The sequence below is a fragment of the Macrobrachium rosenbergii genome, chromosome 12 (genome assembly GCF_040412425.1).
Source record: "Macrobrachium rosenbergii isolate ZJJX-2024 chromosome 12, ASM4041242v1, whole genome shotgun sequence".
NCBI lineage: Eukaryota > Metazoa > Arthropoda > Malacostraca > Decapoda > Palaemonidae > Macrobrachium > Macrobrachium rosenbergii.
This window is the reverse complement of record NC_089752.1, coordinates 97,183,065-97,206,744: the sequence shown is the minus strand read 5'-3', so window position 1 is coordinate 97,206,744 and position 23,680 is coordinate 97,183,065. Positions and strand designations below refer to the sequence as shown.

Here is a 23,680-nt window from a genome sequence, read left to right as displayed (position 1 = left end):
CAAGTCCTTCATCCATTTCTCCTCCGAAGGGATCAAGAAGCCAGTCATCCAGGTAAAGGCTGATGTTTATGCCAATTAAATGAAGCATTTTGCAAGAGGGGTGAGGACTCAAGTAAATACCTGAGGTGCCATAGAGAGGCTGAAGAAAAGAGCCCTAAACTGAATGACTTTGCCCTGGAAGATGAACCTGGAATACTTCCTGGAGTCTGGATGGATGAGGATATGAAAGTATGCATCCTGCATAGCCAATGTTATCATCCAATTACCCTGGTGAATGGATGACATGACTGACTGATTCATCTCAATCCTGACCTTCCTCTTACGAAGAGATTGAGGGCGCTTATATTGAGGACTGGTCTCCAACCCCCTTATGATCTGGGGACTACAAACAGATGGTTGTTAAATCCCTCTGTGCTCATGTACTCGACTTCTTCTATGGCTCTCTTTAGAAGGAGGGAGGATGCCTCCTCCAAAAGGGCCAAATGCTTCTTGAGTAGGCTGTCACTGCAATGGGAGAAGTGACTAAAGGAGGGCTCTCCATGAAGGGGAGTAGGCCGTCACTGCAATGGGAGAAGTGACTAAAGGAGGGCTCTCCATGAAGGGGGAGTAGCCCTCCTTCAGAACCTTGACAATCCACTGTTCTGCACCTCTGAGACTTCACTTCTTCCAAAAATGGAGAAGTCTGGCTCCTTCTGGTGCACGAAGGACTTCTTCATTTCTCAGGCAAAGCCTTGGAAGAGCTCCTCTTGATAACACTGGCTGTGAATGGGACACTGGAACAGGATCTGGGTTGTGACTTGAATTTGCTTCCACGATAGGGATGCTGCTGGAGAGGAGAGACCATTTTAGACACTAAAGACGAAGAATCCTTGGGGCACTTGGAGAACTGAGCTGGAGATCTGTGCGGACTTCTTCTGGAGGTCCGAAGCAATTTCCCTCACTACTGTCTGAGGGAAGAGGTGAGGAAGATCTAAAGGCAAAAATAAGAGAGCTGACTTCTGGGACTGTGTGACTCCTTTGGTGATAAAGGAGCACCAAAGTTCTCTCTTCTTCAGAACCCCAAAGAGAAAAGGACCACAAGTTCAGAAGAGCCATCCCTGATGGCCTTGTCTGCACACAATAGAACTCCTAACCAATCCGAAGCGAAGCTTTCATCCAAGTCCTTGTAGTCTTCGATTTTCTTGGCAAGGGCTCCAACCGTCCAGTCTAGGAAGCTGAAGACCTCAAACACCTTGAAGAGGTTCTTGACAAGGTGGTCAAGCTCTGTTGACGAAAACATTATTTTTGCCAACACAGACCGAGCGACGGGAAGAGTCAACGAGGCTGAAGAGAAGTCCCCTTGGAAGGAGGCAGCGACTCCCAAAGAAGGAGCTTCCCTGGTGGCGTATGAAAGGTATCCCCTACGAATTAAGTGAGAGGGAGGAAGGGCAAAAGACACTGTACCTTGCTCCCTCGTCAGAAAGCCAGTCTCCGATTTCTTTGAGTGCCTTCTTAGATGATGAGGAAAGAACCATCTTGGGGAGCCTAGAGCTACCATCTGGGAGGCTCCTCATCGGGAAAGTTGGTGCAGATGAGACCAGGGCAGCTGGAGTAAAAAATAAAGGAAAGCTTACCAACAGGTAACGAAGAGCTGCATACGCTGAAGGAGGAGCAGGCTCTCGGTCAAGCTCCTCTTTTTCTTCAAAAGAGACCGGAAACAAGGACAAATCACGAGCAGTCTTGGAAGCAGAGCTTTCTTAAGTTCCTTAGTTTCATATATGACGGCTCACCTTGATCCAAAGCAGAGCGCTTAGCGCTCAGGAGCTGTAGTCGGGTCCTGCTGGAGTTAGCGCCCGGGCGCATAAGGAGCTGGTGTTGAAGCTTAGATGAGGGCAAAGCGAGCATCGAAAGATGGTCCTTTGAGCGCGGAAGCCAAGTAGGGCACTCAACAAATGGATGTTCAGGAGATAAAGTGTCTGTCAAAACTTGGGTGCGTGCAACAGGCTTGACTGAGGGGGCAACTACCAGTGGGCAAACCCCAACGGCCTCCCTTGGACTTAGGGTATGTCTTCTCCCAGGTTCAGGGGAGCAGGACAGGGACCTTCGTCTAGGAGAACCAGCGGGACAAGTAGCCACCTCCTCCACTTGCACAACACTGTCACTTGTCACTTTCTCTTGAAACACTTTGTCCATTAGGACCCTCAGGGATGCCCTTAACTCAGACATACTGTAGTATGCACTATCAGTTTTATTTTCTTAGTGGCAAAGGCATTGGGGTCAGAAGCATGGGAGTAGGTGGACTGATAGTAGGACGGATGGGAACAGTAGAAATGGTGGGAACAGGGGAAGAAGGAACAGCAGGACTAAGATCTGACCTAGGTTCAGGAGTAGAATCTAGGCTGCCTTTCTCTTCCTATCCCTTTCAAGCTTATTAAGATGAGATTCAGAAACCTTCCACATTTTCTCATCCCAATCCCTACACTCATCACAAGTATTCTCCTTAGAACATACCTGCAAATAGTATGCAAATCATAAGATCATTGAATAAGTCTAGTTTTACAACCTTCGCTACAATACCGAAAACTAGACGCACTCGAATCAGACATAATCCAAAGCAAAAAGCTAGAATGTTGACTGAAAGCTAATAAAAGCTTGAAGGCTACACAAAAAAGTGACAATACTTTGCCAAATTCTAGTAAACAACCAAAAAACCAATGAAAAAGCTGCAGCAAACCCCCGATGTTAACTCGAGAGCTGGCAGAAAAAGAATGAGGTTATCTGCTAAGTTGTTCCCCACACTCCTGTTAGTGGGCGGGGCTTGTTACCTACACTAAACAGTTGAAGTTCTACAGCAATTTTTTTATATAAAGGCTGCCAAGCTAGTTAGAAACCACAGCTATGTAATTACTTGGTAAGTTACTTTTATGAAATAAGTTTTTCAGCAACTCTGGAGAGCACAGGGAGAATAGAAATTGGCCTGCAGTCTGCAGATAGGCCACTCTTTGGAACAAGCACTGTGTTACTAACCTTGTGCTCATCCACAAAGATACTATGTTGACAAAAAATCTATAAAACCTAGTAATCTTGGGAGACAACACACTACAAACTTTTGCAAATACAAAAGGAAAAACCATCAGGATCTTCTCCATCCCAGCTATCAAGATTATCCAGAATTTTCTAATTACAGTATGCACAAGACAAAAAAATATGAAATATAGTTTGCTTTAAGAAAAGAGCACAATTATTCCATAAAACTTACCTGGCGAATAGACAGTGTGTGTGCACAAACTGTGCACTCTTCTTCATTTTCAGTTGTGGTTCCATCCCATTTTATTTCTTTGTTGGAGGAATCAAGTTTTACCCCTGATAAAAATAAGAATATAAGATCAAAATGGAAAAAAATGGAAATGTTTTGTATGCTAAAAACTTTTATTTAATTGTATTATGTGATTGTAGATCTATCACATCTGTTTAACTGTTAAAAAGACTGCCTTTGAAGACTGGGTATAATCGACAAATCTAAACTGATGTTGCTGTAAGAAAGTTCCAGACTGTGTTGCACTGGAGATTTGTACAGCAACTAGAGACTACACAAATTTCATTTAGAAAGCTTAGCAACAATTCAAATAAAGTTTTTGAAAGTAACAATTTATTTAATTTATATTTTTCATAGGTACACAAACCAGAGCCTTTTATGTAGGAGCAACCTTCAGTATGAGCTGGATGAGTCACTGAACTGGGTAACAAGGTAATTAACTAAAGATGGGAAGTGCACAGAGGAATCCTCACTCACCTTCTGTCTCTACTCACTTTTCCTACAGCCACAGTGACAGAACGGGGTGGATAATTTGGGTTTAATGCATAAAAGGCTCTGCTTTGTATACTTATAGAAAATTTTTTTAAGTGAATTGTATTTTTTTTTTTAAGATACAAACCAGAGTCTTTTATACAGGAGTATCCTTCAATGTGAGCTTGATAGGTCATTGAAACTTATTAACAAGGTTAAATGGTGGAGACAGGGGGTGGGGAATACTCTCATTTGCTTCCTAACACTACTCAAATTTCCTTTGGCGGTAGGGACTGAGCAGGATAGTTGGGATGGGTTAAAGCATGTAAAATGGATCTAGCTTGTATACTTAAGTAAATGTATATTACTTCTAACATTTACCTGTTCCCATAAAAATAACCTTTGCGTTGTGAGTGGCCCAGGGGTACTTGAATCCTTACAACTACTATTCATAAATATTAGAATATATATATATACGTATATATAAAAAACCTGAAAACCTTAAAAAGACATCATCAGCCTTGCATGGAGTTCATTCTAACACCAAATGTCTGCATCCCTACCTTACCCCACAGGGGATAGCACAACATCATTAGAGTGGCCCAATTGTAAGTCAAACCTGCTTGCTAGGACTGAGAGTATTACAAGAAACGCAGGATCAGTTGTCAGACTTCTGGGTCCCTTTGCATGAAAGAGGAGACGTCAATTCATGCAAAAGTAGGCTAGGAAAAAGAATTTGACGTCGGACGACAGTAAGGCAAATAAAGCATTAGGTTTGTCTCATAGTCATGGTCTCCTTCCTCCCTTGCAGAGGGAAGAGTGGGGTTGCTTCTATTAACCTGAACGGAAATAGGGCAGGAGCTCCCGTTATGTGCTTACCTGCCTCGATCTCCCGGTGCAACCTTAACGGCACGTCCAGCTCCTGCCCGTGGGAGAGGAGCCAGGATGGGGAGAGAAGAGAGGCCAGTCACTCCACATTCAATCTCCCAATCACAACTGTACAACATAGGCGAGATGCAACCTGTCCTGTTAGAGGAGCTGGATAAACTACACAACTTGTTGAGCAGCCACCACAGGACCCAAGGAAAAAGTGTCCAAGGACTTGTGTGCAATATCCCGGAGGTAGAAGGAGGTGAAGGTAGTCTGCTGGGACCAAACACCCGCCTTCAGCTCCTGTGACACCGACATATTCTTCCGGAATGCGAGGGACGGACACCAATGCTGCGGACCTCGTGAGCTCTTGGACGAAGCGTACCGGTGTCGTCTTCTCCAGCAGCAGAGTACGCTCTCCTTATCGTCTCTGAAATAAAAGAGATGGTGTCCTTGGACACTTCTTTGTAGTCGAGCCAGTGCTAACAAGGAGTCATCGACACTCAGGCGGGCGCTGAGTTCTCTTCAGATAGCGCCGCAGCACTCTAACAGGACACAGTAGCATCGTCTGGTTCGTACCTGCAAAGAGTCCTCTAGGGAGGGGATCATTGAAGGACTCGAACCGTGCGTCAGGGACCGAAGGAGTTTCAGTCGCCAGCCTTCACGAAATCCGGGGCCAAATCGAGCGTAACTAGTCCCCATCCCCTCGGTATTTAACATCGAAGAAGTCCGTGAAGCTCACCAACTCTCTTCGCCGATGCCAGGGCTAGCAAAGAAGACGGTCTTGGTCAGATCCTGTCCTGACGACTCTCGTGAGCTACCATTATGGTGCACGAGTCGGGCTCCTTAGGACGAGTCACATCCCACACTGGGGGCCTGAGATCCTGGGTGGGCGAAGACCGTTTGAAGCTTCTCGCCAGGCAGAAATCGGAGGAGGAGGATATGTCTACTCCTTTTCCGGCTGTAGACTGGGCGAGTGCGGCGGTAGCCTTTCTGGCACAAGCGGAGAAGCTTCTCTCGGCGAAGGAAGGCGAGGAAATCCGCGACCTGCTGAACAGTAGCTCCGACCGGAGAGATACGCCGAGCGACACCAATGACAGAAAGGCAGGACCACTTTCCTGGTATACCGCTGGAGGATCTTCTGGGTATCCTACCATCTCTGTTGCTCTTGGCGGCTCAAAGCCTCTTGCTGCGAAGTGGTGGATAACCTCCAGCCGTGAAGACGGAGGAATGCACTGCCAGGTGGAACCGCTCGCATTAGGGTTGATGCAGGAGGTTGGGCCAGGGGGAATCTCTCTGCGCGCCTCGGAGAGGAGAGCTAACAGGTCGGTACCAGCAGGCCTGGGGCCATTGGGTGCCACCAGGAGTCATTCTGAGGTTCAGGGTGATCATCACTCCAGCGGGAGAATCAGACAGAGCGGGAAAGGCGTAAGCGTAAATGTTGTCCCACAGGTGTTAGAGCATCCTCCGCCCAGCCCGGCCCATGGGTCGGCCGCGACAGAACGAAGACCTGGAGCTTTCTGTTGTGTGCGGGTAACTGAATCGATGGCTGGGCCCGCAGGTCAGACAGCCTTTGGCTACTTCCTGATGGAGGGACCATTCGATTCCCCTACCACCTGGCTCTGGCAGCTGAGCTTGTCTGCCGACATTCCTCTTGCGCAGAGTGTACCTGGCTGGCAGCTCTACCAAGTGAGCCACGGCCCACTCGTTACCTGCATCATCAGATGAAGCTGGTGGGACACCAGTCCCCTGCTTGTTGGCATTTTGCCGCACTACTGTGGTATTGTCGCTCATCAGTACCACGGAGTGTCCCATCACTCAATCCCGGAACTCTTGGAGGGCCAGGAAGGCCACCTTGAGTTCTAGGATGTTGATGTGAAGGTGCTCGTCGTCTCAGTGCCACACTCCCGAAGTCAGCAACTCCTCCAGATGTGCGCCCCATCCCTCAGTCGATGCGTCCGAAAACAGAAGCATGTCCGGAGGGGGAGTATGCAGGGATACTCCTATCAAGAGGTTCCTGTCGTCTAACCACCAGCGAAGGTCCTTCCTCACCTCCTCGTAAGAGGGATGAGGAAGGACTGGGAAGATCTTGGGACTGGGACCAATGCTCCTTCAGTCTCCACTGGAGAGACCGCGGTGAACGCGCGTGAGGTACTAGCCACCGAAGACGACAGGTGACCGATGACGACTTGCCATTGCCAAGCTGGCTGCTCCTACACGTGACAGAACAGCTGTGCTGCCTGCCTGAAATTGCTGATATGAGAGTCGAGGAAGACTCTCGCTGCCACCAGTATCTATCAACTGCTGGGTAGCATCACTCTGCTTGAGGGGTGAGATATGACTTCTCCAGATTTACCATGATTCCTAGATCTCGGCAAAACTCGAGGAGCCGATCCCTGTCCTGTAGCAACTCTGGGCGAGCTCGCCAGGACTAGCCAGTCGTCGAGATACCTCCAGAGGCAGTATCCCGTGCGGGTGGGCCCAAGCTGACACGAGGAGAATACTCTCGCAGACACCTGGGGAGCAGTCGAGCCAGCAGAGTGCCCTGGTGGAAGACCGACTCCCCGAGGACAAAGCGGAGGTACTTGCGAGAGGGGACGGATGGATGGAGTGTATTTGAAATCATCCTTCAGGTCCATAAGCATGAAGTCGTTCTCCCTGGTGGAGACCAGCACAGTTGCGCTTCTGTTTCCATCGTGAACCGAGGAGTCCTGGCAAACAGAAAGCCGGTTCAAGGAGAGAGGTCTATGATCGTCTCTCCATCCCCCTGAAGCTTTCTCTACGAGAAAGACATGGCTGTAAAAGCCTGGAGACTGGTCCGACACGACTTCTACAGCACCCTTGCTCAGCATGGATTGCACTTCTTGCTGTAGTGCAGTGTCCTTCGACGAACCTGGAACATATGTCTGGAGATGGACCGGAGAGTAGGTGAGGGGAGGCCGAGACTCGAAGGGTAGTAGATATCCCTCCCGAAGGGCATCCACTATCCAGGTCTCGGCTCCATGTCGCTGCCAAGTTGCCCAATGGCTCGACAGGCAAACCCCCACCTTCGGCAGCTTTTGTGGGGGAACGCCGCCCCAAGCGTTTCCCCTTCTTCTTCTTACCCTTGCCCCCTTTACCGGCTTGGAAAGTGGGCTGAAAAGGGTGGGAGTGACCACCCTTCTCGAGAGAAGAAGAAGGCTGGTGTTTCCTCAGGACCCCTTAGGGCAGGACTTCTCCCAGGGGCCGAGGGTGCCAGCTTGGCCAGGAAGCTGGCCGCGGTGGGATCACGAAGACCCGGAGGTCTTGGCCACTGCCTGGTGGACAAGCCGGTTGCTGTCCTTAAACTGCGGTGCTTGTGCAGGCGTCCACCAGCTCTCTGGGAAGATAGAGGGAGGAACCCAGCAGCGGTCCATTCAGCAGGCAATAGCTGACTCGGGACCTACAGACCTGGCAAAGTGAGAGAGAACGACATCCCTTCGCTTTAGCACAAGGTTTGCCCAAAGGTTTGCAGTCTGGTGGGTGAGGATGGAGATAGCCCTACCCCCCGACAATAGCGCCTGAGGAAGCAGCTACCTTCGATACTGTGAAGGACCACAGATCCGAGCCAGGAGACTGCTTGGAAAGGCCGCCATGGCAGTGGCCTTCCAGGGTTGCAACTTCTTGCTGCAGTCTCTCTGCAGTCAATTGCTGCAGCGACAGACCACGGATCCAAGCGAGTCAGGTCGGTCAGCCTGCTTTCAGTCGCCGCCTTCCACTACAGTGCGTGGGAAGTGCTTCTGTCAAGGCAGAGGAGGAGGAAGAAGCTGTCCAGCGGCTCGGGCAGCGAACTGTCTTGCAGGCTCAAGACTGTTCACCTCAATGAGTACCCCCTGGAAACAGCGTGGACTACGGCAGCCACCAGAGAAGCCTTGGGTTCCGTCTTGGGTCCCCAGAAGGTTGAGGCACGACGGACTGATCCACAGACGAGGCCATGGTTCCTTCCCGAGGTCATTGTGTTAAGAATCAGCGTCATATCATAAAAGTCCTCATATTTGAGGGTGTCGTCCGTCCTGAACGAAGGACCCTTGAGTCCTTCAGAGTCGGTCCTCGAACTTCTCTCCCGCAGGAGGGAAAGAACTTTCGGCAGACCCCTGTGGACAACTACGGAACTACACGGGCATAGGACCTAGTTGAGCCGAGAACCGAGCCAGGTACCATAACTTGCGCAGTGAGAACTCTGAGAGAACACTCCCCAGGTTCCTCCTCTCGGCTCGCACCCCTGGAAGAAACCCGAAGGGGGCGGAGGACAGGTGAGAAGATCGGGCACTCCACTGGCTGCTGGCAGAACCAGCAGAGGCAGTGGGCCGAGAGCGGTCACCAACCCACGGTGATGAAGAGCCCCCGGGCCGAGGAGACTGCTTTAGCCCAGGCAAAGCAATCTCCCGAGGAGAGCGGAGCGGCTCGCGAGAGCCGAGCCACGCACTCGCCTCCCCCGTGCCAGGCTGGCCGCGCGGACGTGGCCGGGGACTGGGAAGAGTCGAGCGCGCGGCTGGCTGGCGCGAGCTTGCGCTGTCTTCTGGACGCGCCCCGGTCTTCTTCGAGGCGGAGCCTCTCAGGAAGACTGGTGGGGACTTCTTCCCTACCTCCTTGCGTTAGGCCCAGCGAGTGAAGCACTATCGAGAACCTGACTTGGCACCTGAAGGAGTGCCAGCAGGAAGGCGACACCTGCATGCCCGGCTCTTTCTCTCGCCGCATGCCCTGAATGCTATGCGAAGTTTCTCTGTATCGAACTGGGGTACCTGGGTATCACTTAGGGACCCGGGTACTCGGAGCAACTCGCGAACAAGAGTCCGACGCGGACTCGCTGGCCTTAGATGCAGGAAGTTTCTTAGGCGCAGCGGGGGGAGTGCCGACCTTAGTCTGCACGCCCTTGGCTCCCGGTACCCCTGGCCCGGAGGCCAGGGCAGCGGTTCCCTGATCCGAGGATCGGGAAGAGCCGACGAGAGGTCCCACTGCCTTCCTGTGGAAGAGCGGACCCTTAGAAACACCGGTCGCGAAGGAAGCGCTGGCAGAGGAGCAGACTTCTTCTTCTTCGGCTGCGAAACCTTGGAAGGAGAAGCAGAAGAAGCAGCAGACGAAGACGACGATGATGACGAAGATGAAGATGAAGACGACGACACCTTCCTAGACCTCTTCTTCTTTTTCACCATCTGCTTCAGGAACGCGTCAAGTCCCAAACCCGGGAAAGCCTTGAGGCCGCAGACTCAGGAACAGCAGGAGGGCTGCAGCCAAAGAGCATCCCGGGCAGAGACCGCGGAGCTCGAGCCAGCATTTGCCTGGGTAGAGAGAGCCACGCATCGGCCAGGAACAAATGTGGGCGGGGCCGGGAATGCAGGCGCCGCCACTACCGCGTAGATATTCAAGTAGGGCCACATCAGGGTCGATGGGATGGGGACTGGGACAGATGAAGGGCCGGGCTGGAAAGTCAGACGAGGAACAGAAGTCATGGACAGGCCAGGGTCAGCAATGGGGGCAGCGACAGTCACATATGGGTATGATGACGTCACCATGTAGGCGGGGCCAGCACGCGTGAAAGGGGCCAGGAAGCCAGGAGGCAGCGGAACAGCGTGTTGCATCACAGGTGACGCTCAAAACCTGAGGTCCTTACATTACATACTGTGCCCACCATGCCACCCTCAATCTGAACTCTGGACCGAAAGGCAACTGAAATAAGAGCATCCGGCAGGCGGGTATTCGCCTACCTGGCGTGCCTCAACCACCTTGCTCAAGAGTTTAACGGTCGCCTGGTGCACACCTGAAAGTAATTCCTAATGTAAAGGACCTCAGGTTTGTGAATAGGAAAATGCAACTACTTCAAAAATTGTGATTTAGTTTAGCACTAAAAACCCTTACTCTGTCCTCGATGTGGTGTCCTCTCTAGCAAAAAGGAAGTGCAGTAATTGAGTTAACTCATGATAGGTTATCAGGAATTTAAATAAACCCAGCTGTATCATTCACAGTCTCTGCCAGAAAGACGGATGCAGATAACACAGTAAAACTCCAGTAGCTCAAGAGACATCCCAATCCCATAGAGTACTGGGATTGTAGGTAATCAAGAAGAAACATTGATAGTAAACTGCTAGGTCAAAAATGTAAGACCCATATGGTCACCTTTCAATAACGGCAGACACAGGCAGTGGAATCCTCGGTCTCGGATCTCATGTAAAACAGGTTGAGGTATTTTACAAGATTATAATCCTAGCACTATATGCCTTCAGAAACTAAACTAGCTACAGCCTTTTATCCACCACTAACCATGCATTCTGCAATACATTCTACTCATAAATGCAAGAAGAAGAGGCAGAGTCAGTATAATTATTGAAAACGCATTCTTTCAGTGTACAGTATTCCACTCATAAAAGAAGAAAAGGCAGAGCTAGCCTAATTATTGAAAAATATCTGCAACACAATCCACTTGCACTTTATAGTAAGTTTCAGGTTGTAGCTATCCTGATAATTTATAAAAAGTTTACAAGTTTTTTGAGCATATCTTGCTCCAGAAGATGAGTATTACTGTACCTGTTTGAATTGCAAAATTTAGATGATCAACTGTCCCTCCTTTCCACTTTGTAGGAGATTTCAACCCTTTAACCCACTATAGGGTGAAACTTTTACAGATAGAAATGGCAGGAATATAGGAAGATTCATTGATTTTAAGCATCTCTCTTTTTTTCAGTGATGGCTTCCACATTTATAATTGAATATGCCCTTTATTCCTCTCTTGAGAAATGTAAACCATTTTCATCAACTGTTGGCCATAACATTCAATGCATGGCTTCAAACTACACTTCATGTTACAGCATCATGCAGTCCTTATGTAATACTACTCCAGTTCTTAATCTAAGTACAGTATTTGCTCTTCAAAAATTTTCATGAACTGTATATGATCAGTAAATGAGCATCTCCATGATACCTGTAGTGGCTGTTAGAATTCATCTAATAATCAACGGCTAACTCTCCTGAATGATCCACACCAGAGGGCAAGAGATATCATAAATTTGAATCCTTTATGTCTCATATTGAGGCGTGCAACTACTTGAATGAAAGAAAACTATAAACAGTACTAATGATTCAATACCAAAACTGGAAGTAAACATGGGAGACCTGTAGTTCCTTGATTGGACAAGAGATGCTTTGTTTTGAAAATGAGAGACTAGAAACATTTGCTGGAGGATTTAGAAAAGATATGTTGAAAGGTTTTGAGCAGTTGTGAAGGTTTGTGAAATGCAGCATGGTTTCATTGATGAAAGTTATGAGCATTTGTGAAGATCTGTGAAATGCAGAATGATATCATTAGAGGGAGAGATACAGTTAAACCTGTCATGATAGTTAAAGAAAAAGAGGCTGGAAGGTAAGTGGAAGTTTTTCTTTGCATTGATGAAATACAAAGAGAAGTAGTGTTTTGGTGTTTAAGAAAAAGGAAAGTGCCAGAAAAGTTGGTTAGGTTAATTGAAATTATGTATGAAGAAAAAGGAAATCAACAATAACAGCCTGGAGCAAATAGAAATGTTTGAAGTTAGAGTTGGTTTACAATAAGGATTGGCAAGCCAGTTTCTATTTATACTGGTTATGGATGTACTAAGTGAAAAGATTAGGAATGAAAATCTGTGGGAGCTGTTATATGCAGATGATATGGTGATTACAGCAGACTGAATAGCAGAGAAGGATAAGAGTGGCAGGAATCTCTTGAGTTGGGTGGTATGAAGGTAAATGAGGGTTAAAATGAGACTGGAGCAAATTAATTAGAGAAAACTCTAAAAAGGAGTTGCTTTTGAAAAAAATATTCAATAATCTATCAGTTTTGCAGCAGGAAGAACAGAAGTACTTGATACCCTCTTCCTTGCTTTCCAAACAAATATGGCAATGGTTTACAGAACAAAAGCCAACTATTGTTGGATTCTTTGATGTGGAGAAGGTATCTGGCACTATGTAGCAGTCTGGCATAATACAGTAACTTCATAAATTAGGAGTCAGAGGTGATAAGCTAAAATTCATTAAATCATTTCTATCAGACAGATACTAATGGGTAAAAGTAGAAAATTGGGTACAGTATCATCTGTATGTCAACAACAGGAAGGGGTCCCCCAAGAAAGTTTATCAACAGTCACTTGGTTTTTGTAGCAATTAAAGAAGTATTCCCTGCTCCTGTTAGGGATTCTCTCTCTATTGATGAGTCATGGATAGCAAGTAGACATATACAAAGAGATTTTGACTCAGTCAGTAAATGGACATATCTGAATCGATTCAAGTTTTTTGCCTTCAAGACTAGCAGTTCATTTTCATTTCAGCTGACTAAGAGTGAAGGAAGTTCCATCAGCTTTGAAGGTGAATGATGGTTGTTCATGGCACTTACCTGCCAGATATATACGTGTTCTCCGAAATGGAGCAGAATTTAAAGGCTCGTTTTGGCACGAAAGTGCTGGCCAGGTGGTTAAGTACTCATTCCCGCCCGCTGGGAGGCGGAATCGTGGAACCATTCTATTTTCTGTTAGATTTCTCTGTCGCCGGTACTGTTAACATCTGTTACAGTACCTCCGCCTCTGGATTTCGTTAACTTGGCTTATTCCCACTTCGTATTCTCTTGACTTTTGGTTTTGATTCTGGACTGTGGATTGGCAATACCATTTTTGGACTGTTGTGGATTTTGCTTATGACCTCTCTTTAAATATGTCTGGTTCTAGTTCTGCAAGGTTTCGTGTATGTTGAAAGAGTGGATTGTAAGGTGAGGCTACCGAAAGCCTGGCAGACCCTCACCGGTTTGTTTGAGGGGCATGTTTGTCTTATAGATGATCGATGTAAGTGTGGAACCTTTATCGGATCGAGCTGGAAGTCTTATGATTCGTATGTTGCCAAGTTGGAGTATTGACAGGGTTAGGAGGTCTTCCTCCAGGAGGTGTGTGCAAGAGTCAGGTTATTTCTCTCTCACAATAACCTAATGTAGTTGATGTTGCACCTGTCCTGTGGTTTTGCCTTCGGGCCCTGATGTTGTGTCTGTGGAGGTTTGGCTCTGGCGCAGATCATGAGTTCCATCCGTGCGCTCGAGAACAAAGCGACATCTCTCCAAAGTGCTGTGAAGTGTAGTGCTCCCCCCCAGTGTTGTGGAGGGGCGTCAGATCGGCCCCATAATGCTTCTAGGCCTGGACCGCTGTCAGACTCCCAGGACTCAGGGAGAAGGCATGTCGAAAGCCACAAGAAGGTTCACGGGGGGGCTTCCACCGATCTGACGTCCCTTCGGCAGGTCCTGTTATGCTTCCCAGGCTGCCAGAGATCGTGCTTGGGCGCGCATTCTCAGGACTGGTTTCGTCCTCCGAGGCGTCCTCCCCCGCAAGGGGTGGAATTTCGTAAGGGACTCTCGTCCTCTCAAGAGCTGTGTTCAGAGGACGCTTCTCGTCAGTCTTCTTCGTGGCCAGGTTATTTTTGAAGCTTTTCCACCGCAGAGGACTAGGGATTTCGTCTGATGAGGATGTTTCGAGCACGCCCCAGCCGCTCTAAGGAGAGAACCTTTCTTGCTCCTGTGAGGAAGGAAGAAGGGGCGTCCCTCGCCATCGATCTTCCATAGGATTGTCTCCTCCCAGACATGATTCTTCTCCATCTAGAGAAGATTTTGTTGAGATGCGGCAGTTGTGTCTTCTCTTTTGCAGAGAAGGACTCTGCTCCTCGTCGTCGCAAGGACTTGACTTTGCCTGTCAAAGATCAAGGAAGTCTCCCTCTCCTGCTCCGCTTTCGCTGCCTCCTTCGCCTGTAAACACGCTCTCTTTGTCGCTCCTGTTAGCCTGCCTCGCCGTGACGCTGCCAACATGACGCCGCAGCTTCTTCCCAGACGCCAGTCAGCCTTCTCAGACGCTTCTGTGCAGGACACTCGACAGGACGCTTTCTTCTGGTTTTTGGCGACGCTGTGTTTATTTCAGACGCGTTTTGTGACGCTCCGTGGACGTCCCTTCCGCCGCTCCTCCTTTTCAGACGCCACGGAGCATTCCATTCTTCGGCCTGAGAAAAAGAAGATCTCTTTTTCGATACCTCGCGCCTTGTCTCGGAAAAGTGTTGGGTGACTTGCTGCGTCCGCTGTGGCGGAGAGGTGTCTGCTGGATTCGGGATCCGCGAAGCCGAGCTCTCGTCTGCTTCTCTTCTTCACGATTATCAAGATTTTGGCTTGCGGATTACTTGAGCTTGTTGAGAATAAGTTTAAACCTTCCGGCTCTCTCTCGCCTTCTCAGTTACTTCTTCAGCTAGGAGCGTGGGGTTTTGAAGATGACTTCTTCATTGGCGGCCAGGGGCTTTCAGAAAGTCAGCGTGGATGGAGAGCAAGTCACTTGCAGAACTATTGCTGTACCTCGTCTGAAAAACTTTCAAGCAAGCTGGTATAGTGCCGGGGCGGGGAGAAAGATCTCAGCCCTAGAGTTCCTTCCTCTTCTCAAGGGATTTCCACCAGTCTTGTCAGCGCTTTAGAAGAGTCACATCTGTCTCACTTCAAGGTTTCTTGGACTTTGTCAGAGACAGACCATCATCTCAAAGGTCTCTTCAGCACCATAGGTGTTTTAATTTTGGACATTGCAATTGCTTGGGAGCTAGATCTTAAACTTGGAGCTGGATTCAATTACCCTGGGAGCTCTCCTGCGTCGCTAACTGTATGGACAAGGCAGTCAGGGGATGGATCAGAAGAACTGGCTTCTCACTTTGGTACAGGCCTCTTAAAGAAGGGCGCCTTGTTTTACTGACTTCACCTCTAAATCAGTCTCCTTTGCCAAGGCGATTATATTGCTACCTTTGTCCAGCCATCTATTCCCCAGTCTTTGATTCAGGACATCTCTTCAGTCTTAAGAGGAGAAGGCCACGCAAGATCTTCTGGTACATTCTTCGAGACGTCCTTCAGCTCCTTCTTCTTCTTCAGCTTCAGTTTGTCCACCAGGAAGAAGCCCGCTGGAGGCTTTCTTCCTCTAGATCGTCTCCGCGAGGAAGAGGTTTCACCAGAGGCAGCCTCAAAACCTAAAGGAAAAAGTGACATACGCCTCCAGACACCAGTAGGAGCCAGGCTGCTTTATTTTTGCGGAGCCTGGAGACAAAGGGGCGGGCGCATGGTCTCCTGAAGTGTTTACCACAGAAGAGGATTTGCAAGATCCCCTTTCGTGTTGCCACCCCTTTGCGTGTAGGGTCTGTGCATTATTACAACAGAAGCATGATTCTCTTTGAATTATCTGGGCAGTTGATGAAAAGAAGCCGTGGAACAAGTTCTGAAATTGGGTTCTGGGATTCTACAACAGACTATTCTTGATTCCCGACAGTCGGAAATGGGACGATCATGATTAGCATCTGAGATCAGCTCAATTTGAAAAACTAATTCAGATGAAACCTTTGATCGGTTCTCAGGCTTTAAGGCCAGGAGATTGGATGGTCTCCTGTTTAGATGCGCATCTTCCATGTTCCCTGTCTCATTCGAAAGTACAGGTTTAATGCTGGGGACGAGTCTTCCAGTTCAGAGCTCTCTGCTTGGGTTGCACCATATGATCTTCACGGTGATCATGAAAAATGTCGCCAGTGCTTCTGGCCGGGTGTTCAGATGGTTCTGCCTGGCGATTGGCTCATCGAGCCTTTTCCATGTCTGGAGGAACGACGCAACTGACGAAGTTTGCTTGGACCGAAGAAAACGCAGTCCATCGTCTATCTGGGGATTCAGATGGATTCAGTGGCTTTCGACTTTTCCATCCGAAGAGCGTCAGCTGCTTTGCTAGAAAAGTTTCGTGAGGGAATGGAATGAGGTTGTTGTGACCATTTCCTGCTGGAGAAGTTTGTTTCCCTGGGAAGACTTCATCTCAGACCGCTCCAGTTTTTCATGGCGGAGAACTGGATGGACAAGGAGGATCTGGAAGAGACTTGAAGATCTCTCCCTTTGTCAAGGATCACCTGAGGTGGTGGCTCACCCCTTAAAACTTGCAGAAGTGGTTCTATGCCTTCAGATCTCGAACTAGTGTTGTTTTCCGACTCATCCAGGAAGGATGGGGAGCAACACTAGGAGGGGAGGAAGTGTCAGGCACCTGGAGAGGGGAACAGGTGTCCTGGCACATAAATCTCAAAGAATTGGGGGCTATCCTGCTGGCCCTTCAATTCTTCAAGAACCAAGTTTCAGGCAAATTGTCCGTGAATTCGGACAATACCACAGCTCTAGCCACCTCAAAAACAGGAACTGATCTCCGCTCCTGTTTCATCCTAGCGAGGGAGATCCTGCTTTGGACTCATGCTCGGGGTCACGATTCTCACGTAGGTTCATTGCGGGAGTGGAGAATATCGGCGGACCTTCTCAGTCGGCAAAATCAAGCTGCTACCGAATGAGTGGACCCTTCACAAGGAGTGTGTTTAGAACTGTGGAGGTTATGGGGACATCCTCTAGTGGACCTCTTTGCCTCCAGGACGACAAGACTCCCTTTATTGCTCTGTCCTAGACCCAGGAGCAATAGCTATAGATGCCTCACTCTGGGACTGGAAAGGCCTCGATCTTACGCTTTTCCTCCCTTCAAGATTCTGGGAGAAGTGATCAGGAAGCTTGCAGCGTCGGAAGGACAAGGATGACTTTAATAGCCCCCTTCTGGCCAGCAGGATTGGTTCCCAGAGACCATGGACCTTCCTGGTGGACTTTCCAAGAACGTTTCACTGGAGGGTGGATCTTCAGGCAGCCGCATTTCGAAAGGTTCCACAAAACCTCCCCGCTCTGAGTCTGACTGCGTTCAGACTATCACAAAGTTGGCAAGAGCAGAGGATTTTCGAGAGCAGTGGCAAAGGCTATCGCTGGTGCCAGGAGACCTTCTTCTGATGCGTCTCTATCAGTCAAGTGGGCTGTTTTAGGAAATGGTGCAGGAGCAAAGGAGTTTCCTCGACTACCGCAATTCTGTACCACAAATAGCAGACTTCCTGTTTCATCTCAGGCAAAAGAATAAACTGGCAGTCTCAACTATTATATTATAAGAGTGCTGTCAGCAGTCTTTAGACACAGAGGCCTGAACTTGTCGAACAAAGATCTTCACGATCTACTGAGATCCTTCGAGACTGTCAAACTCAACCTCAGGACGCCCCTGGAATCTGATGTTGTCCTGAAGTTTTATGTCGAAGTGCTTTTTGAACCTCTGTCTTGGCTTCCCTCAAGAACGTGACTAGGAAGGCTGTCTTCCTAACTGCCTGGCGACAGCTATGGATTAGTGAAGTGCAAGCCATTAGCAAACATATTGGCTTTAGGGGTCCTAATGCTGTATGCTCCTTAAATCCTTTGTTCTTAGCCAAGAACTAAAAAATCCTTCAAACCTTGGCCCAAGTCTTTTGAAATCAAAGGTTTGACGGAGATGCTTGGGCAAGAGTCAGAAAGAGTCCTGTGTCCTGTCAGGGCTCTCAAGTTCTACTTAGCCAAGACCAAGGAAACCAGAGGCCCATTGGACAGTCTGTGGTGTTCGGTGAAGAGACCTGATCTTCCTTTATGTCTAAGAATGCCTTAGCATTCTTTAAGAAGCACCATTAGAGAGGCTCATTCTCCTGCCTAGAAGGTGACATGAGACTTTGAAAGTCAAGGCTCATGAAGTTAGAGCTATGGCACTTCGGGTGGCTTTCCAAAAGAATATGTCTCTTAATGATCTTTGTGCTACCTTGGCGAAGTCATGATGTTCGCTTCGCATTTGCGGGATGTGAAGACAACATTTGAAGACTGCTTTTCGCTGGGACCATACGTTCTGCAGACACAATGTTGGGAGAAGAGGGCAATACTCATCTATCCTTTTAGGGTTAGGTAGTATTTTAATCTTGTTGTTTTTTTTTTGGTTGTTGGGTGGCCATTGAGATGGATCGCCCCAATTTTTAGCCTATGTTAGGTTCATTGCCTTAGATAGGCTCGGTCAGGTGGTTGGTCGTTGCTCTTTTCCCTCTCTGTATGGTCGCATGATCTAGTCCTATTGTGTCACGCCCCGTGGACAGGTCATCTAGATCTCACCAGCTTTATAGGTCCCTACCTTGCTGGAGACTCTAGAAAAAGCAGAAGCAGGCCTTTGGGTGACAGTAACCTCAGTCAGCTATGCTAACAGGTATGAACCAAGGCGCCAATCGCCTACATTTGTTTGTTTCTAAATCCTATTCTGTCTCTTCCCACCTCCAACGGTGGGATCTAGCTTATATATATCTGGCAGGTAGTGTCATGAACAAAATGATATTTTAATGATAAAATAAAGTTTGTCATACTTACCTGGCAGATATATATACTTTTAGTGCCCACTCGCCTCCCCTCTGAGACAGTGGCACTAGAAAATCTGAATAGAAAATGGGAATGAGTTTGATTCCGCCTCCCAGCTGGTGGAATGAGTACTAACTACTCTGGCCATACACTGTGCCAGCAGTTTTGAAATTCTGTTCGGATTTCGGAGAAATACAGCTTTATATATATCTGCCAGGTAAGTATGAAACAAACTTTATTTTATTATTAAAATATCATTTTTTTTACAAGTAACTTGTAGTGCGTTGAAAACACTGTTACATGATGGTAAAAATTTTTAAACATAAACACTTACCTTTTGTTTGGCTTGATAACTGTAATTCGGGTAACTGCAGGTACAAAAAGCAAAAGTATCAGGTTTTGTAATCTATACATTAATTTTTGGGAATCTGATTTTGGAGTCACTTCTGCATTTTCGCAATTGTATAATCTTGTTGTTAGCTGAATTATTCATGAAATGTCATCTTCATTGGGAAATAAAAATTATTATTTTTTTCTTTAACGATAAAACTTTAGTTGACAGTTTTTTTAAAATGTCAGACTCAAGTTCCTTACCTTTTTAGGTATTGCAGTTAAGGTCTGCAAAGATGCATTTGATACAGCATTAAACTTAATTCTTTGTGTCTACTCTTCTGCACTAACTGTAAGGGACAAATTGTGATCCAGACTTGGATAATGTGTTGACTGGGACTGGCAGAAGTTGAAAGACTTGGTCCTAATTTCAAATGCGGTTAGATAAAATATCAGGCAAGTCTGAAGTAGGTGAGGCAAGCACCACTTGCTTCAAGATATTGATAGTTCCTGAGATTGACGTATTGCCTCTTGTCCTGGAAGATCCTGTAGCCAGTATTTTGAAATTGTTACCGGGATGCCAGCAGCTGTGAATCCTCAGCTTCCAAGTCCAGTTTCAGCCTTGATTAGAAAATTTGGATAAAAGTTTGAAATTCAAGAGGGATGTGAGTGTTATGTCAGACATTAAGTGTTGCTTAAGAGTGTTTCTGGTAGGTGACTGTTCGTTCTCTGGTAGCTTCCCTCTGTGCTGAAATCCCAAGCAAGAAGAAGAACATTCACATTCATATAAGGGGGCTGATATTTTTTCCATCCTAATCTTTCAGAGTCAACATTCCTTGTTACCTAAATATTTTAGCCAAGCTTAATTACTGTCAAGCCCTCGCTATAGTAAGTAGCACTCCAGAAGTTAAATGACTCCCTGGTCCATAGGAAGAATACAGTATTGTGCAGATAGACCACCTAATGCAGGGTCTTATCCAAGCAAGACTAGTAAAAGACTGGGGCATTGTCTTCTTGTGCTTCTGTTCAAAGGCAGAACCCTTCGAGGCACAATACCTTCCACTGCAGGCTAAGAAGTGGCATTGCTGTTCCTCGAAGACCATCACTCAACCAGCTTTGTTCATGGTCAAATGATGGGAGTTCTCCTCTTCCGTCTTGAAAGCTGCCAAGTACACTAGCCCAGACTTTAGCTTCTTAAGGCAGTCGGATTTGCCAAAGAAGTCTTCAGTTCCTTACCAGCTTTATGGCCTCCTATTTTTGCATCCTTGAAAATGCATGTACGATTTGCATTCTGGATCCCAAGTAACGGTCTCATCTACACACTATGATAAATTGGACAGGATTTTGAAGCAATCCTTTTTCCAACTTTCCTTTGCTACGTGTAGGTTTTGAGTTTTGGGGGAGCTTGGGGGTACATCAGCCTCTGCAAGAACCAACCAGTCTTAGTGTATGGGAAAATTTTTCAGAGTAGGTACCGCTTGTCTGGCTTGTTTTTACTATCATTGCACCCAGGGCAAGAGCACTTTGAATCACACGTTTCAGGCTCATGTTGCGAACACGCTGGTTTTAGCGCCTCTTTCCAGCTCAGATCTTCTAAGGCTCTGACTCCATCACGCTCATGTTTCACGCAATCACGGTTTTCAGAGGTAGAGCTCACCAGCAGCTCGGTTACGTTGTCTCAAGGGATAGCATTGTTTGGCTGCGGGCTAAATTTCTATCGCGGTGCTCATCTCGGTGTTCACTTTCACCCTTCTCCAACGCGATAGATGACTTCCCATGGTGATCCTACTTCCATGGCTTTTGGAACATTAGCATCAAGAAGAACTTTTGCCGTTTTGGAGCCATAGTGAAGGGCACAATTTACGAAAAATCACTGCAGCTAAAGAAAGGTCATAATGAGGTAACGACTTCCATTATGGAGGCAAAAATGTTGAGCAGGAAAGGGTTGTTTGGTATTGTTACACGCGGGATCTTTGATCGACTAAAACTGTCTTTTAAGTCCAATTTTACCAATAGCTGCCACGCTTTAGGATACAGCATTAAGTGTATTTACCTGTAAGTATCCCCTGAAAAGCATTTTAAAACAAAATATTATGAAATTCTAATTTGCAATGTATTTTAGTAATTAAGTCGGCTTTCAGAAACTGATTTGGCATGATTCTATAAACCATGGAATCTTTTCTTTTTTATTTATAACAGCCTTAGCATTACGTGAATCTGTGATCTTCCCCCAGAACAGATTAATAAGTAATCTTGAAACAAATTTTGGCCTGCCTTTTAATGAATATCACGGACGGAAAACCAGCCTTTTGTTGGCCTCGTCCGGCTGAGCATTCAGACTGAAAGGGGCCGGATTCACGTTTGTACATGCTGACTGAAGTCTCCAGTGGAGGCTAGATTTATATTCAAGATACCATTTTTTCCAAGTGATTCCACAATTTTTAAGTGCTCGTGGCAACCACTGGTTCTAGCCAATGCAAATGTATATGTTTTGTATATATATATATATAGAGCTGTTAATTTGTTCCAGTGGTCTGGGTAAAACAATCGGGTCCTTTGGATTCGAATATACTTTGAAGCTGACAATTTACAAACTTTGAGTTCAAGGTCCTTCATCTAAGCAGTCTCCATGATGAGACACGTTCTGGCAGCGTTTAGGAGTGTAAACAGTGATCCATTCACAAAGCTTGTAGCTTCATGCTTAAAGGATCTGTGATCTTCGCCAGATGTCGTAGATAGATTTTTTTAATTGTAGTTGGAGGATTTCTTTTGTAAAAGATACATAAATATCCTTGATATTTGTATTAATATACAAACTCTATTATTATCGTAATATCGTTGAAAAAACTATTGCCCTGCATCTATGTCTTAACCATTAAACAAGGGCAGTCGGTTATTTTGAAGGAAGTAACTGGATGGTCTCTCGTCTCTTCCAGTAAGTCCATACTCATAGAATGAAGTTGTTCTGTACATAGGAAGGGCTATTTTAGACAGGGGCATACAACCTCACTTATGGGCTTCATTGACAATTGCTGGACTTAGAAGAGCCATTTCCCAAGGGCTCATGTGATAGTTGCAAGGCTTGTAGCTCCAATGATGCTTTGTGAGTGAGTTTGTTCTTTGCTGCCCGACAGGTAGGAGGTCATGGGGGAGCTCAGGAAGGTTGCGGGTGTTTTTGTAAGTTTCGCTCCATGGTGGTTCTTGGTATGACTCCTTCTTCCTTGTCAAGGTTCCTCCCTGTAGGTTCTTCTCCTTCAGGTGAGATAACCCTTTCACCCTCTTGACCGACTTGTCTGCGAAGACCTTGATGGCGGGGCTTACTCAGGTCGAGCCACTTCTGGGGCCTCACAGCAGGGCTGATTCTACGGAGCGAATGGAAGAAAATCATCTTTTGCTTTTGTTTTTCCTCTATCCATTCCAAGTAATAACAAGACCTGCTGATAATCCAATTTGGGATATCTTTGCCCGAAGGACTAGATGATGTTTCGTGCAGTGTTTGTTTGGGATCGACCACAATACCTGGTTGGATGTTGTTCTCCATGTTAGACCAAGGTTGGGGAGCAACTTGTGTCCTTCAAAGTGATGGCAATTGGTCTTCATTGCTGGACTGGCACATAAATGAAAAGGCACTGATTCATGCGATCTGTGGTCTTTCGTGCTTCTGGTGTGCTTCCTGATAGTTATTGCTTCGGTTGACTCGACAGCTCTCTGGGCAATGGAAACCTCCTCACTCCCCGTCACGATCCTAAAGACCACTTTTGTCGCTGCTGGTGATGTTCCTCAGTAACTCCTTCATCGTAGCTCCTCCTGAAGCGGATATCCTCGGCAGGTCTCCTGGTGGTCGGGTCCCGGGTCAGCTTCTGCTGTTATCCTGCCTAGCTGCCCTGAGGTTGTGGACAGGTTTGGGAACTCCCATGCTGAACCTGTGATGCTGGTGAAGCGCAGACTACCTCTCTATTGCCCCATGGAGTGCAGCCGAAGCATTTCTCCAGCTTATCTTCACTCTCGGCCTTGCTGCCTTCCTCCTCCCTGACTCCTTCAGGATGTCCCTGGAACCGGAAGGCCTCCGTAAAAGGCCAGAGGAGGTGAAGTGTCAATGCTTTTCCCTTGAAGTCCTTTTGAGCATCTAGGGGATTGCCAGAGCCGAGAGAGGCAGTGGGTTGGCTTTGTCGGGTTTCTAGTTCCTTCATGAGCGGTAGAGTTGTTGGCTAGCAGTTCCACAGCCCTAGATCGAAAATCTGACAGGGTTCCGAACTCTCGACGACTCTACGGAGGGAGGCTACTCTAGAAAGAGTGGCATGAGCGTGGCTAGATCGTGGGCCTCGTCTACAAGGTTATCAAGCGAGTGGAGCGCTTCAGGAGTGGTCATCAGTCTGGTGTCTTCCGCTTCTGCGACTCCAAGCCAGGTGGCGGATTTTCTTTGTTTCTCACTACGGAAGAGAAATTGGCTGTCAGCTGCGATTAAGGGTATAGGAGTATGCTGGCAGCAGTTT

At 47.3% G+C, this 23,680-nt stretch overlaps 2 protein-coding genes across 6 annotated transcripts in view; one reads left to right on the top strand and one right to left on the bottom strand.

Moving 5' to 3' along the window:
- LOC136843775 (MTRF1L release factor glutamine methyltransferase-like) overlaps positions 1 to 23,680 on the bottom strand; it is a 171,081-nt gene that overhangs the window by 90,278 nt on the left and 57,123 nt on the right. The gene's annotated exons all lie outside the window — the stretch shown is intronic.
- The window catches only part of LOC136844294 (MTRF1L release factor glutamine methyltransferase-like), a 38,267-nt gene continuing 26,521 nt past the window's right edge, over positions 11,935 to 23,680 (top strand). Inside the window, exon 1 of the mRNA XM_067113266.1 lies at positions 11,935 to 12,008. Within this exon, the coding sequence (XP_066969367.1) occupies positions 11,935 to 12,008 (74 nt within the window). The remainder of the gene's footprint in view (positions 12,009 to 23,680) is intronic.